The sequence below is a fragment of the Haemorhous mexicanus genome, chromosome 6, assembly GCF_027477595.1.
Source record: "Haemorhous mexicanus isolate bHaeMex1 chromosome 6, bHaeMex1.pri, whole genome shotgun sequence".
Classification (NCBI taxonomy): domain Eukaryota; kingdom Metazoa; phylum Chordata; class Aves; order Passeriformes; family Fringillidae; genus Haemorhous; species Haemorhous mexicanus.
The window spans coordinates 1,052,475-1,067,090 of record NC_082346.1 but is presented as its reverse complement, the minus strand read 5'-3'; the positions used below and the strand labels follow the sequence as shown (position 1 = coordinate 1,067,090).

At 46.8% G+C, this 14,616-nt stretch overlaps 1 protein-coding gene across 6 annotated transcripts in view; it reads left to right on the top strand.

Annotated features, from left to right (window-relative positions):
- TEAD1 (TEA domain transcription factor 1) overlaps window positions 1-14,616 on the top strand; it is a 166,198-nt gene that overhangs the window by 45,568 nt on the left and 106,014 nt on the right. For all 6 annotated transcript variants that reach the window (XM_059848271.1, XM_059848274.1, XM_059848272.1 and 3 more), the window contains one exon: window positions 13,886-14,139. In XM_059848271.1, the coding sequence (XP_059704254.1) occupies window positions 13,992-14,139 (148 nt within the window). In that variant the 5' untranslated portion in view covers window positions 13,886-13,991. The remainder of the gene's footprint in view (window positions 1-13,885; window positions 14,140-14,616) is intronic.

The window sequence follows — 14,616 nt, the reverse complement described above, 5'->3', positions numbered from 1 at the left end:
CTGAGGGGGCCTCAAATGTCCAGGTGCAGCTCAGCCCCCCAGAGCCTGGTGGCTCTGGTGTGGGTCTGCTACCACAGCAAGAGTTTTGAGATGTGTGAAACACACGAGGCTGCAGCTTCCTGCTGAATTACCAGTATGGTCCTCAGGTGGACAAAACTTATCAGCTACAGCCTCCTCTTTTTGTGGAGATCTGTAAGGGTAACCTGTGACTTCACAGGTGATTAATATGAGGGTACACAGGCAGCTGATGGAAGGTGGACTCAGGAATGACCCCCGAAATTTGAGGAAGGGTAAAATGCCATCAGGTGCTGTCCTGGGCTTACACATCAAGTCCTTTGGTGAACAGATGTGGATTTAAATGCATGCATTCCTGTTTGCTTCCTGCAAAATCTCACACAGGTGGTGGTCTGTAAAGCCCCCAGTCTCCTGGGACCCCGTTTGGTGTCCTGGCAGTGGCCACTGTCACCCAGTGTGGGGGACTGGCTGGGGTGTGCCTGCAGCCTGGGCTCTGGCACATGGCTGAAGGTGCAGTTGTTCCTGCCTGGCTGTAAGTTGTTACCTGAGTTAAGTGTCCTAATGAGAAGCAGAAGGGCTCACAGTGTTTACCCTCCATCTGCTGTCATTTATAATTAGGCTGCAAACTCCTCAGAGCAAGAACTTGCTGCCCTTCTGTGCACCTACAGCGCCAAACACACTGGGGTCTTGGTATTAGCAGAGCTGCCATTAATAATAAATAGAGAGTAAAAGGAGAACGTGTAAATGCATTCAGACGTGTAGTGAGGCTTTTAGGGATCACTGTTCTCGGTGGGGCTGGCAGCTGGGCTGCCCTGGGAGCGCAGTGTCCCTGTCCCCAGGGTCTGCACACCCTGCTGCTCCCCGGGGCCCGTGCCCAGGCACCCCAGCCCCAGGCACGGTGCTCCTGAGCAGAGAGCAGCCCCAGGGTTTGCCCCAGCCCCCTTCTGAGGGACTGGAGAGAGCCCAGCTCAGTAGGTGGGGATATGGCTGAAGGTTAAGTCACTTTTCAGTAATTAACGCACAAACACAGGGCTGTGGTTTTGGAATCCCTGTGGAACCCTGGGAAAGGGGAGCTCTCTGCTGGATGGGGCACAGCACCCAGCCCTCCTTCACACCTCTGCTGCTCTGGAGAGGGGAAGGAGCTGAGCGGGGGCAGGCTCCCTGGGCTTGTGCATTATTTTACCCAATAATTTCATTTGGCTAGTCCCTTGTTCTCTGCTGCAGTCTGCTGTTCATTGTTTATTTGGATTGGTTTGCCTTTTGGGGTAATGTTTGTGCCTCTCAGGTTTTCTGGTGCCAGTTTTAAAAGCAGCAGCACTGATTTTGAGAGTATTTGGGGCTTTATTTATGTAACTCAAGCAATTGCTGCTGATGGTGGTTAGTGCTGTGAATCCCAGAGGTGGGTAAATCTCATGGAAGAGAGGAGTTCCTGGTGTGCTGCAGTGACTGCTGATGGTGGAATCAGAGCTGAGAGTTCTTAAAGTTTTTCTTACTCTGAACCTCCAGCGTTCAGGCTGCTCCCCCCACCCTCTGGTAAATTGTTCCCTTCAATCCTGGATGTTGTATTTTTGCTCTGAGTGCTCTTTAGTTTCACATTCCCAGAAAATTTGTGTTTTAGTTTGGATCAGCTGCAGGAAGAGAGGGAAAAGTGTGGAGTGAGAGCAAGAATAATTTGGTAGGCACAGCTGTGAAACAGAAATAAATCAAGGTGGCAGAAAGGTGAGCTAGAGGGGGAAAGAAAATTGAAGAGTTTGTTGCTGTAAATCCACATGGTTAGGAAACCCAACCATCAAATTGCAGCTGCAGTGTCAGAGAATTTGAATTACATTCCATTTTAAGAAGAAAAGTGTATTAATAAAACAGTGTGCAATACATCTTTCATGCACAGCAGAAATAAACCCATTTTTGAGCTCTGACTACAAATGTATTCATTGTAAAAGTAACAATCTTGTTGATCTAAAATCTCATGCACTTATCTGCTGTCACATCTATCTGTGGTGCAGTGACATTGAGCCAGGAAATGCTGTTCAAAAAATAATTCACATGTGAAAAATAAGTCCTTGGCTCTAAGTCATAATGTTTCTCTACCAAGAGCCAAGCTTGCTTCTACTGTAATGTTCATCAGCATTTTTTTAATGCTTTCAGATAAAATTTAAAAAATGTCATTTGAGGAAACCAACAGCTATTGTCAGGAAGAATAATTTCTTTTCTCTGGGTCATTTGCTGGCTCATTCCCTTTCTGGGCCATCCTTTTTTGCCTGCATCACTTTCCCCTTCTTATTTGTATTAATTTAATAGTAATAATTGGAAAAATAGTCAAATGAAATAAATTTTCCCAAGATTTCCAAGGATTTAACTAGCAGTAAGGTTTGAGGCTACTAGACCACAACCTGACTGAGCTTCTCAGTGAAGAGGATGTGACAAATGGTAAAGCACAGGAAGGTTTAAAGAACCACACAGCAGGAGAAGAACCAAGAGCACTCTGAGGCTTTTCCTGAAGTGTTGGATTCACTAGCAACAACACTGAGTGGTTCAGGGGTGATGGTCAGATCTCCCATCCTGACATTTGCTTACCCTGCAGGTCCAGAAATTGTTCTGGCTTAAAGGACTGAAAAGATTGCAGCCTGAAATTTAAAAAGAGAAAAAGTGCAGGGTTTTAATGGTGTTTGGTGGTGGTGAATCAAATGGTGGAATTTGAAGTCTCAGCTGTCAGCAGGAAGCCACCCTATGATTCCAAACATAGTGGAGAAGCCATGCTCCAGGTGCTCAGTTTTCACTGCAATAAATGGCCTTAAATGAACACCTATGTATAGATTTTAGGAAAAACAGAGGTGATTTTGAAGAGCCAGTGTGATTGAACATAATTTAAATGTATAAATAATTGAGTTGGTCTTTTTCTGAGCTTGACTAAACATTTTGAATAGAACTGTGTGCATGCATGAGCATTAACTGTTCTTCCTAAAAAGATTTTGATAGTAACCTTCAGATACTAACTATTAGTGTGTGTCAGAGAGAATAGAATGTGTTAGAGGCATTCTGTTTATATCAGAAATTTGAACTGTTGGCTGGTTTTAGCCAGGGATGGTGAGCACCGGGGAGGAAGAGCTGCTGTGGCAGAAAGGAGTGTGCTCTGAAATCACTGCTGCCGTTAAATTTGAGATTTTTAAAGTCCAGGAGGTAATTCTCTTCAGGATTAGTTCCTAGGCCTGTGCTTTTTGTTTGGGTTTTTTGATGTTCTGTTTTCTGCTGCCTGAACCCAGCCATCTCTTCTTTGGCTCCACTGGCGTCCACTGAATTCACCATTCTGGTGGTTGCCAGCAAAGTTATTTTTGTGGAAGATTGACACCCCCTGAAGCAGGATTAAACTACAGTGAACAAGGAGTTGAAATAGACTGGAAATATTAAGTCAGAGCTTAAGACAGAAATTGCTTCCTCAACAGGCAATAACTACAAGAGAAGTACAGAATAAGTGCATAACTATTACATGGAGTTTTGAAAAGGCTACAGCCAGTTATTGCAGGTTTTACTTATGTGCAGCAATTAAAGATTGCCACAGTTTGGGATTGTTTCAGGATCTCAGCAGGAAAGTGTTTTCTACTACTCCCTTGCAGGAGATGCAAGTCCTGCTGCATAAAATCATCCTTAAATCTCACCTTAAATGAGATGCACGAAATAAATTTTCCATTTTGGGCAAAGTGCAATCCGCAGATCTGGCGTTATCTCTGTGGAACAGTCATATGGACATCAGTGAGCCTGTGCATCCCCCCGTGGGAGGAGAGGTGGTGGAGGCAAGAGGGGGGTGGAAGAAAGAAGCTGCAGTGTAGAAGTGCTCTTTTGGTGATGCTCATTTCCTGGCAGAGAAGGCTTCCTTTGAAATAGACAGACAAACAACTCAGACTTATATTTTAATTTGGTGGGTAATTTGCCCAAAACACCACTGCTAGCAGTTGGGAAAACAAAATGAGTTAAAATACTTTTATTTGACAGCTGCTGCTCTTGCTGGCAGAATTGTTGCTGTGGTTTTTGTGTGTACACAGAAACCCGAGGTGGGTTTTGCAGTGCTGGTGTGTGATGGGGCTGTAGATGGGTTGTGACTGGTGACATGGAGCCCAGTCCTATCTGAGCTCACACGCTGGTTGCTGAAATCCCTTTCTGCTTAGAATTGGTGAGAACAAGGCACTAAAGCTCAGCCTTGAGGAGGGCTGTGCCACTGTGATTTCAGCCCTTCAGGTTCTTGGTTTTTCTCTTGCTGTTCTGTGTCCCATGGCCAGAAAACCACAGCCTTTCCCAAAGTGAGCCTCCCAGTATGATCACTGCTCTGTTCCCTGCAGGGCTGATAGGCAGGGCCTGTCTGCAGCCAAAACAATTGCTCATGGAGATGTGAGGAGCTCCATTAAACTTGGAGAGATTATTCCTATGTATGAAATGGCTCTGTTGTCAGGATCAGAGCCCGGGGCTGTAGCTCAAGTAGTAACACCAGGGCAGAATAAAATGGTTTTCTCCTGGTGTTGCCTGGGACAAAACCAGCACATTCAGGTAAGCATGAGACATCCACGAGCTCTGCAGGAGCTTGAGAGGGACAGAGCTCCAGAGAGTGCTTGGCAGAGCTTCTAAACTTGTGAAATGAATTTCAGTGGCAATTTAGCCCTCCCAACAAACCTTTGAGAAGGTCTGTGTGAGAGTGTGTGTTTGCACTTACACAAAGGAGTGTTTGTAGAACATCTGCAAAGCAGAGAACAAGGGGGCTCCAGGGATAAAAGGTGCCAGCACTGGATTCCAGGGGTGGCTTTGGCCAGCTGGAGGTTGCAGTTTGTCCAAAATTTGCTTTTCTCCTGCTTCATAAAAGAAGGGACCTTCTTCGGCTTGGAATGGGGAAAGGGTTAACTTTGTGGCTGTTTCTTGTTTAAACAAAGGCACCTGAGTAAATGAATGAACCTCTTACTTTACTGTGCCTTTTTTGTACCTGTTTAACAGAATACTTAAATCATTATATAAAATATTTTTTATATAGGTGACAGTTTTATGTTACATATGAACCAGTCAGATGCTGGACCACCCTTCAAATAGCACTGGGTTTCCCTTTCCTGGCTGAACTTAGATAAAGTTGTTCAGGCAGGTGGTTTTCTGTCCCTTTCCCCACCTCACTCAGAGCTGTTAGAGTGAACTCTCATGTTTTTGCAGCCATTGTGGAAAAAAACCTTTCATCCTGAAAACAAGTCATTAAAAAAAAAAAAAAAGAAAGAAAAGAGAAAAATCTGAAGCTGGAATACAACCCCAGTCAGTCATATGCCAGAAATAGAGTAAGGGAGCCATGAATGTGAAGGATTCTACCTGGTTGTGCAAATGTGTGACATGGGAACTCCAACAAATCCAGTGGGGCTCAGGGAGTCAGGGGGAAAAATTGAGTTTCAGAGCTACATTGAGACAGAGTGACTTTCTGCCAGGTCCATCCTGTGTGTGAGCCATGGTTCATACGTGGTCCCAGGAGGCAGCTAGGAACACACCAGAGCTCGAGGGTGTACCTCATTCTGGTGTTTGTAACGCTTGGTAGGTGGCATTAACAGTTCAGTTTGGCTTTTGGGGCACAAAATGAAAAGAATTGCTCTGTGATGCCTGTGGGAAGGCAGTTACAGCAAACTGCACAGAGGAGCTCCTCTGTTTGCCCATGTGAAAGCCATGGACTGCACGTGCATCACTCCTCTGCTCCCAGGTAGATGGGACAGATGGGGGAAGCACCAGCAGGTGCAGGAGATGGGTGGTTCCAGTGGTGTTGAGTGTTTGTGCTGCATCCAGCTCTGCATCCCAGAGCTGTGTGCAGAGAGCTGCACAGCACTGGAGCTGAAGAAGGGCCAGTGTTCTCTTTCCTGTGGGCCTTTATGCTGTGGCTGGCAGTTTGTGGAGCCACTGGGAGGGCACAGAGGCTCTGTGCCCACTGCACCCCTGCCCCAGCCTCCGGGGCTGACTGAACTTAGGGCTTTCAAGAAATGGAGTTATTGCATGTGAGCAAGAACTGCACCTGTTTTTCTGCCCCATTTCCCAGTTCTTGTACACCAGAAGGCCTTGTTGTCCTGACAGTCACACGCACCAGTTTTTGTTTTCTGGCCACGTGTGTGGCAGCAGGATGGGTCACAGTGCCCTGCCAAGCACACACCCCGTGTGCATGCCCCAGGCAAAGCACTGGCTGCAGACCTTGCCCCCAGGGACCTTCTGTCACCTCTGCCCACCAGTTGTGGGGCTGGGAATGTTTCTTCCAGGCCATTTCTCAGTGCCAAAGGACACCCTTGGCCAGCCCAAGCTGTTTCCCTGGCTCTGGGAGCAGAGCCCCCTGCCCCACACGGACAGACCCACCTCGGTCACGGGCCATTCTTCTCAGAGCTGGATCACTGCTGGCTGAGGGAAATGCTGGTAACCCCCACTGCACAGCCTGGCAGCTTCTGCCATGAAGAAGCCCCAGCTGGAGCACAGCTGGGCTGAGCAGCACGGTGCTGCACTGGTGCTGCCATCTCGAGCTGGCCCTGCTGGGTGACAGAGGAGCACGGTGACAGGAGCTGCACAGCAGCTGGGGGGGTGCAGGGAGAATGGCTTCTCCTTCTGACAGCTGCCAAGTGTTTCATCCTTTCCTCTGGCAGCTGGCAGAAGCACGGCAGGCGTGGTGCTGCTCACTGCTCCTCGTTCCACAGGATGATCTCTGTTGGTTGCCCCCACAGTGAGGTGTTGGAGCTGGTTACATCCCAGGAACACCCTGACGACTGAAACCAGCTGGGTGTAAACCAGCACTGGCACCCAGGATGAGTGTGGCAGCCCCAGTGTCACGTGGGGAAGGGGCTGTGAGCCCATGAGATGGGGATTCACCAGGGGTGTGCTGGATTCACCCCCCAGAGGTAACATGGCAGCCGGCACAGCCCGTGGGCCAGGAGTGATGTGCAGCCCTTAGCAAGCACCCTGGCATGCTGGAGTGCTGGTTGGAAGCTGGAGCTGCCTGCAGAGTGCAGAGCACAGAGCCTCCCCAGCCTGGGAGTGTGGTGTAGGCACAGGCAGAGCCCAGGCATTTCCCCACTGAGAGGATGAACCATTTTATTAATGGTACGAAATTAAAACTAATGGACAAGAAGACTCGGCTGGAGCTAATGACTCAACATCCTTATGACAATAATTATATCTATCAACAAAAGCAGCCTTTGGAAAAATAAATAAATGAAGCTCTCAGAGTGGTACCAAATAGACTTTTCACTTGCATAAAGAGTGCAGAGATGAAAGCTGTTTCCAAAGGGAAAAATTCCCATGTATTAGCATCAACCCACTCTTTGCTGAGTAATCTGTTTCTATAAGCAAAAAAAAAAAAAAAAAAAAGGCAATTCAAGGAGAATGCATTGTTTCTCTTCATAAATAGTCCCTATAATCCTAATTTCACATTTAGGCCTGTATGCTGCCTACTCTTGCTGGTCTAAGCCACCCTTTGTTCAGTGAGTTAGCTCGTGGTTTGTGAAAGTACACGTGTCAATCCTCTCAGATGAGCAGGCTGCTGACTTCTGTTGAAAGAAAACCATCACTTTACTGCTGTTAACTTACCTGTTTTGTTATTTTACACACCAGCGTGGCACTGTCCTCCTGTACTTTTGTTTGTACCCTGAGTGTGGTAGCTGAGGAGAGGGAAGGGAATCCAAACTCACTGCATCGTGCACTCACCTCAGGAAAAAACCATCCTGTGCCTTTCACAGGTGCTCTGTGGCTGTAGTTGGACTGATCAGGGTATTCCTGCACACATCCCAAAGACAAATCTGAAATAGGGAGCTGGCACTTAATAAATGCAAGAAGTGGTAAATTCAGTCTTAGGACAACATAGTTAGTTTATGTGAATGTTAGGAAGGACATGGAAGCACCACTGCATGCAAGTATGTGATCACCAGAAAAGCAAAGCATCAGAATTTCTTTCCTGGCTGTTCTCACAGTCAGAGAAAACCTCTTTTCTTTCTTTTTTTTCATTTCAGTGGCAAATGTGAATGGCTAAATTAGTCTGACTGCGTTTTAAAGGAATACTTTATCCTGGAAATGGGCTGCTCCTCTCTCCTGTGCTCTTTCTTCCTAGAGGGAATAATTGCTGATAAGTGGAACTTGTAACAAAAATACAATATGGAGTAATTTTACTCTAATGATTTCACCATTGGATGCTCTGTAAATTATTTACATTTTTATTCTTCGTACTGTGCTATATCCATTCCTCATAAGAAGAAATTATATATAAAGTGTCTTAAATACAGTGTTTTCCTGAAAGTAATGCCATTTGAATGCCTTGGAGAATCATAAAAATCCATACACAGCTACACATCACAGCTACAAAATCCACTCTGAATTTGTTTGTAAATAAAAAAGTCATTTCCTTGCGTGCTTGCATAAACACTGCAAATATACTTTCCCTGGCAAAGCAGAAGGATAAAATCCTGGAGAAATTCAGGCCACCACCAATTCCATATTTACTTTAATCAGTGCAGAGAGAGCCTGGGCACTGTGGCTGTGCTGGGGAGGGTCAGGGGGCTCAGCAGTGGGGCAGCCTCACGTCCCAAAGCTCCCCTGGACAGCCCCAGCAGGGGCACAGGAGGAAGCCTGCTCCTGCCTGGATTCCTGCCCTGCAGCTGGCAGAGCTGTCACTGGCACACCTGGGGGTCTCTCAGGCAGCTGCACTCCCCCGTGCCCAGGCTGGATGTGCTCCCAGGGAAGGCTTCCTCCTTTTGGGGGCTGTGGCTGCTCAGTCTCGTGGCATCACCTGGTTCATGCCTCTGCCCCACAGAGGGTGAGCTGCTCCCTGGGGAGTGCTTGTGTGCCCCAGCAGTCCCCAGTGTCACAGGAGCTGATCACTTCTGGTGTGTGACTGGGGGCTCAGGACAATCCCCCAGACACCCCAGCTGTGCTTTCCTTGCTGCTGCTCAGGTTCTTTGCTTCATGTCCTGTCCTGGGCAGGAATGGCTACGAGCTGCTCCTCTGCTTTGCTCTTACCTTTTCCTTATTTGAAAGTGGTTATCTTCTCACATCAGTCTTCTCCAAATTTAAACAAACCCAATTCCTTTCCTGGTAGGTCATCTTTTCTAGATCTGATAACTTTCTTCCTCTGGATCCTCTCCAGAGCTTTGGTGCTCCAGCTGTGGATCTGCACTGCTGAACAAAGCAGAAGGAAAATCCCATGGGCCTGCAACTTTTCAAGCCTTCAGAGAAAATCTGCCATCTGCAAATTTAGAATTCGTTGGTTTGCACTCATCTGCTCATTGCCATCCTGATGTTTATAAAAAGCTTGTTGGATTCCTCGTTCCATTGTTTTTACATAACTGAGGCTGAGATGAGGTTGTTCATGAACTAAAAATATAATGTATTCTTAAAAGTGTAATTTACCCCTTCAACACTCGAAATCTCCACCTCAAGAATTAAGGTTTTTTTCTGAAAGACGTGTTTTAGAAGGATAGATCTGGCTGCAGGAATGATTTGGTAGCAATCTGCATCTGTTCATGGAGAGAAGGTCAGTGTGGATAACCACACTGGTGCTCAGTCTCACAAGTGCCTGCACTTGATCCCCTTGGAGCAGACAGAGTTTAGAAGAGCTGGGAGACATAATGGGCTTTTTCCTCAGAGGGCTCCCAGAATCAGGGCATGTTCTCAGTCATTCTTGTGTTCCTGCTGCAATATCTGCAGGGCATTCATCCCTTTCCAGGGCTTGTCTGATGGTACAGAGAAGGCACCATTTGCACCTGCACACTGAAATTCAAGGAAGAAATCAATCAAGCAAACAGAGAAAACAGTTTAACTTTTGGAGGACACTGTAAAATGAGACCCAGCTCTAGTGACTTCTGAAAGAGAGCATTTCCATGTTAGTTCATTGTGCAAGCATTGAAGGCTATGAGAGTATCAAGGCTGTAGATCTGCACCTGTACACTCCTGTGAGGAGCCACTGGCCTCAGGTGTTGGTCTGTGAGCAGCAGCTTTCTGGGCAGACCCAGGTCTGCATTGCTCATAGAGTGAAGGGTGTAAGAGAATGTTTTGGGTAGGTGAAGAAGCCATTCCCTGGAGAAGCAGTTGCAGGCTGCCATTTGGTTTGAGTTAAACACTTTGGTTTGATGGGCTCTGACAACAGCTAGCCTGGTTTCTCTGACATTTTAAAGTAATTTTTCAAGTTGCTGCAGTGAGTGGACACAATGACAGAAAGTCCTGTCTGGTAGCTCACCAAGCTGTCTCGGATGGCCTGGCAATAAACCATGTTTATAAAATCCTCTGTTGCCCCTAAGGGATCCTCTGTTCCTCAGAGTGACATTGTGCTGTTTGGGGGGGACATGCCTCCATCACACAGGGAAACAGTGTCTTAATGACTGCATGAGGAAAACAGGTAGATTTAGGGCTGACTTAACTGCACAGAGTAGAAAGCAACTGCAGGACAGATGCATTTGGTTGGCAGCTAAAAGAGTTTTATGCACCAGGGAAGCTGTCTTGAAATGTGCAAGGCTGGTGTTAAAAAGAAAGCTCTGAAGAGAGACCACCTAAACTGCAGCAGTGTGCTTTAATCTTAGAATGTACAAAGAGGTGAGCCAAAATCTTTTGGGTTTGGTTTGCTGTTCATTTTTTATTGTTTTTTTTCTTTTTTCTTCTCTATTTTTTGTGGGTTTGGGTTGGTTGGTTTTCTAGGTAGCGTTGATGTGTTTTAATTTTGCTAACAGAAAGTGCAAACAGGGAATTGGTTCTCTGAAAGGTAACATGATAAAGAGCAAATACAGATCTCTTCAACTTGATCTGTTATGTGTACAGTCTCTGATTTTGGCCAGGGGAGGTGGGGCTAATTGGCCCCAGGAGCTCAGCTCCTCCTCTGCTGAAAGCTGGCATTGCAGGATTTGGAGTTTACTAATATGGAGTAGGGTCACTTTTTAAAGTTTTTCATAATTTGAAATTGGATTGCAAATTGACATTTTTCATGTGAGATTTATAGCTCATTAGAAGCGTGCAAAAAAGCTCATCTGTTGACAGCTGGTGTTATTTTTGATAATCGTGTTGAACTCCAGCATCACAGGTCTGCAGTTTTTCATCACAGCTGAGTGCTCAGAATCCAAGCTGAGGGGGAGCTGGAATTGCCTTTTGATACACAGAGCTGAGCTGGAAATGATTAACTGAGTTAGCTCATTTTTTTCCTGAAGTAAGAGGGAGCCATTTAGCAGTTGTAGCACAAGGTTTTTTCCTCCTTGGCCCTCTGGTTTGATCTGCAGTGTCAGCATTCACCAGAATGGAAATTGCTCCAAAGAACCTTTAACACGAGAGGTTTTCCTCCTGCAGGCTGCTCCACGCCCCTCTTGTACAGATGTTCTGCAAGGAGCCCTTGGTTATCTGACATTTTAGAGGCTGGAATAGTAGCTGTGAGTGCCTCAAGATGATATCCAAGTAGGTAAAGAGGAATGGGAAGGGAGATAGCACAGAAGTGAAAATCCACCAGTAAACACAACGCAAGATATGACATGACTATCAAGTAACATTAATTACTTCAGAGCCTCACTGTGTTCCTTGTGCATTTTAATTACTATTTCAGCATAATGTAATCACCAGGGCTGGTTTGTGAGATGATAATGGGACTTGGGGCTATGACTGTGGCAGGTTTTGTGAGCAGAGGGTGGCTGGGCTGAGCAGGAGCTGCCCGTGGCTGTGCTGTGCAGTGCAAGCCACGGGCTCGTGGAAGATTGCCACGAAGAGAAAGATTTCCTGCTGGAGTCACCTGTGGAAAGCAGAGCCAGAGACGTGTCCCATCCTCTGCTGAAATGCTCCCTGTGGATCGCTCATGTGGGGGCAATAAATCCTCCAGCAGCCATTTTCCCCTGCACCATTGCAATAAAAGTGACCCCTTCCCCCAGTTATCCCCACCAACATTCAATTACCTCTCGTTTTCCAAAGATTCCCCTCCTCTGGGAAGCCCTCAGTGCCCGTGATTGTTTTTGTCAGTCGCTTCCCAGTATCGCTGTGCTCATGCTGGGGCTAAATCTGGCATACAAGATTCAACTCTTCCAGGGGCTGAATCAACCCCTCAGCCCTCTGAGGATGATGAAGGATGGGGTTTCGCTATTTTGCCAAGGTTTGCATCTCCCTTTGTGTGATGCCAACTTAAAAATCGTGTGCCCTTTGGATTTCCCGGCCAATACGGGGTGCATTTGGCCAGAGTTCTCAGGTGTGTGGCTCCCTGTGCCTCCATCTGCTCCCTCGTTCCCAGTTATTTAAAGGTGTTTGAGACAGTGATTAGCCTGGCTGTTAGGGCGGGGAGGCACTGACGTTTTCCTAGGCTGTGCTGAAATGTTCAAACCGCTGCAAAGTCAAGCGATGCCTCTCTGCAGAGACAGGCAAGCAGGGAAAACGGAGCTCATGGGAGCCCATTTCACACGTGCTGATCCCTCTGAGCTCCGGTTAGAGCCTGGAGAGCTGGAACTACCCTGTGCTTTGGGTGTCAGACTGGCCGTGTTGGTTTGGGAGAGCCTGCTGCCAGGTTCCCCAGCTCAGCTCTGTTTCCGTGCAGGCGGGACCGGACCCTCAGCTTTGGGTTATCTCTAGAGGTTGCTTGGCTGCTGAGGGCTGCTGTAAATATTTCCCCTTTCAGGCAGTTCTCCAGCCCAAAGGTGTTTAGGCAGAGGTGTCACGGCCTCCCCTTCTTCCTCCGTGGGGTGAAGGCTGTTCTGCTGCTCTTCACCTGTCCTGAGAGCCCAGGAGAGGCAGATCAGCAGGGGGATGGAGGTCTGTGCAAGGGAAAGCCCCTCTCTTCTGCCCTAGCAGAATAAAAATCTTATCGCTCAGGGGTTTTGAGTGTTTAGCCAGAGAACTGGATTTTTAACTGTGTTTGCAGCTCGTGCATGCATGTTTGAACACTCCCATCCATTTAGATCAGCTAGAGTCACCAAACTTCTTTTTTTTTTTTCACAATAAAACTGCATTATGCCTAGACATGTTGAGCCAAATCTGTTCCTGGTGTTATTTCACTGACTTCCCAAAGAATTACAGCAGAGGTGAAGGTGGTCTGGTATAGCAGCTTTTTTGCCTGGAGCAAGTCTTTACAGCAGAGCTGTATTTCTCTCAAAAATATAAAAGGAACACTGACAGATCTGCAGCTCTGCTGGTGTGAGCAGGTGCAGCTATATTAAATTATTTCTTATTAAATTGATTCAGCAACTTGAAGCTTGTAATTTTTGTTCTGCTATGGTTCTGTGACAGAGACCTTTTAAATCAGGCAAAGCATATATCTTCTCTTGCAATTCCTTGCTCCGGTATTCTCATTTTAAAGGTTTCTTTTTGCATGTAGCTTGGATTCTGATTGTATTATTTATTTGGGTAACATCTGAGAATGAAAGCTTTTTCCAGTTAATGCCATTGAGCTGTGGCCTCGCTGCTATAATTCCATTTAATCCACTGACATCCGGATGAATGGGAACAATAGTTTTTGCTTCTGTTTTTAGGTTCCAGTGGTTCTAAGCTCTGGTGGTCACTCTGGCATAAATCAGCCAGTGGCAGTATTGTGATTTCCCCCTGCCTGAGGATCTGGCTTTTTATTTTAAGGGTGCCAGTCTTAGCCAGATGCAATGTGGCTGGAGAGTTTTCCCCCACTTGGACTACTTGTGAAAAATAATCTGATCCTCTATGCTCTCATGTAATTGCACACAGAAGGTGCAGCAGAGTTGCCCTTCTGACAGCCTTACTGCTCCAGCTCAGCTCGTTTGGGGTAGAATGGTCATTTTTGACTTTTCCTGGGTGCATCCCGTGCTCGCCTTGCTGCTGCTCAGCTGCTGTTCGCCTAGCATCAGGAACAGGCAGGAATGTTTGCCTGGAGTTCCACGCCTTTAATGCCCTTTTGGGTTGCTTGTTTGTGTTGCAGGTTTATTCCCTTGAAGACTCCAGGCTTAGGCTTGGAGAGCCCAGCCATCACCATTGAGCCCAGCAGCTGGAGCGGCAGCGAGAGCCCTGCCGAGGACATTGAAAGGATGAGTGACTCTGCAGATAAACCTATTGACAACGATGCAGAAGGTGTCTGGAGCCCTGACATTGAGCAGAGCTTTCAGGAGGCTCTAGCTATCTATCCGCCGTGTGGCAGGAGGAAAATCATCTTATCAGATGAAGGCAAAATGTATGGTAAGTGGTACACACCTAGCCTTTGGAAAGAAGTGTTCCAACACGAGAACTGTAAAGCCTGGCTTGTCTCTGCACAATGTTCCTGGCTCTGATTTTGGTGCTTTTGGGGTAAATAGTGAAGAAATCTGTGAAGCTGAGAGAGCTCAGCTGAGCTGATGCTGTGCTCAGGACTGGCCAAGCCATTTCCTTCTCTGCTGGCACTAGGAAAGCAATATTGATACAGAATTGTCTTCTTAGTTGCCTCACATAGTGATGTGGCTGAATGGGAATATTTCAAAGAAGCATTTAACTGTGTCACTCCTCGGGTACACAAAAATTAGGGATTTTTCACTGAATAGTGAAGACAGGGGAATGGGAAGTGCAGTCTGTGCGGTGGTGTGGCAGATTGTGCAGTCCTGAACTGCAAAGTGACAAAGTTCTTGTTGCCTTCAGGAGCCTCCCCATGAACAGGCAGGTTGGGGCTGCTTTTGTGTCTTT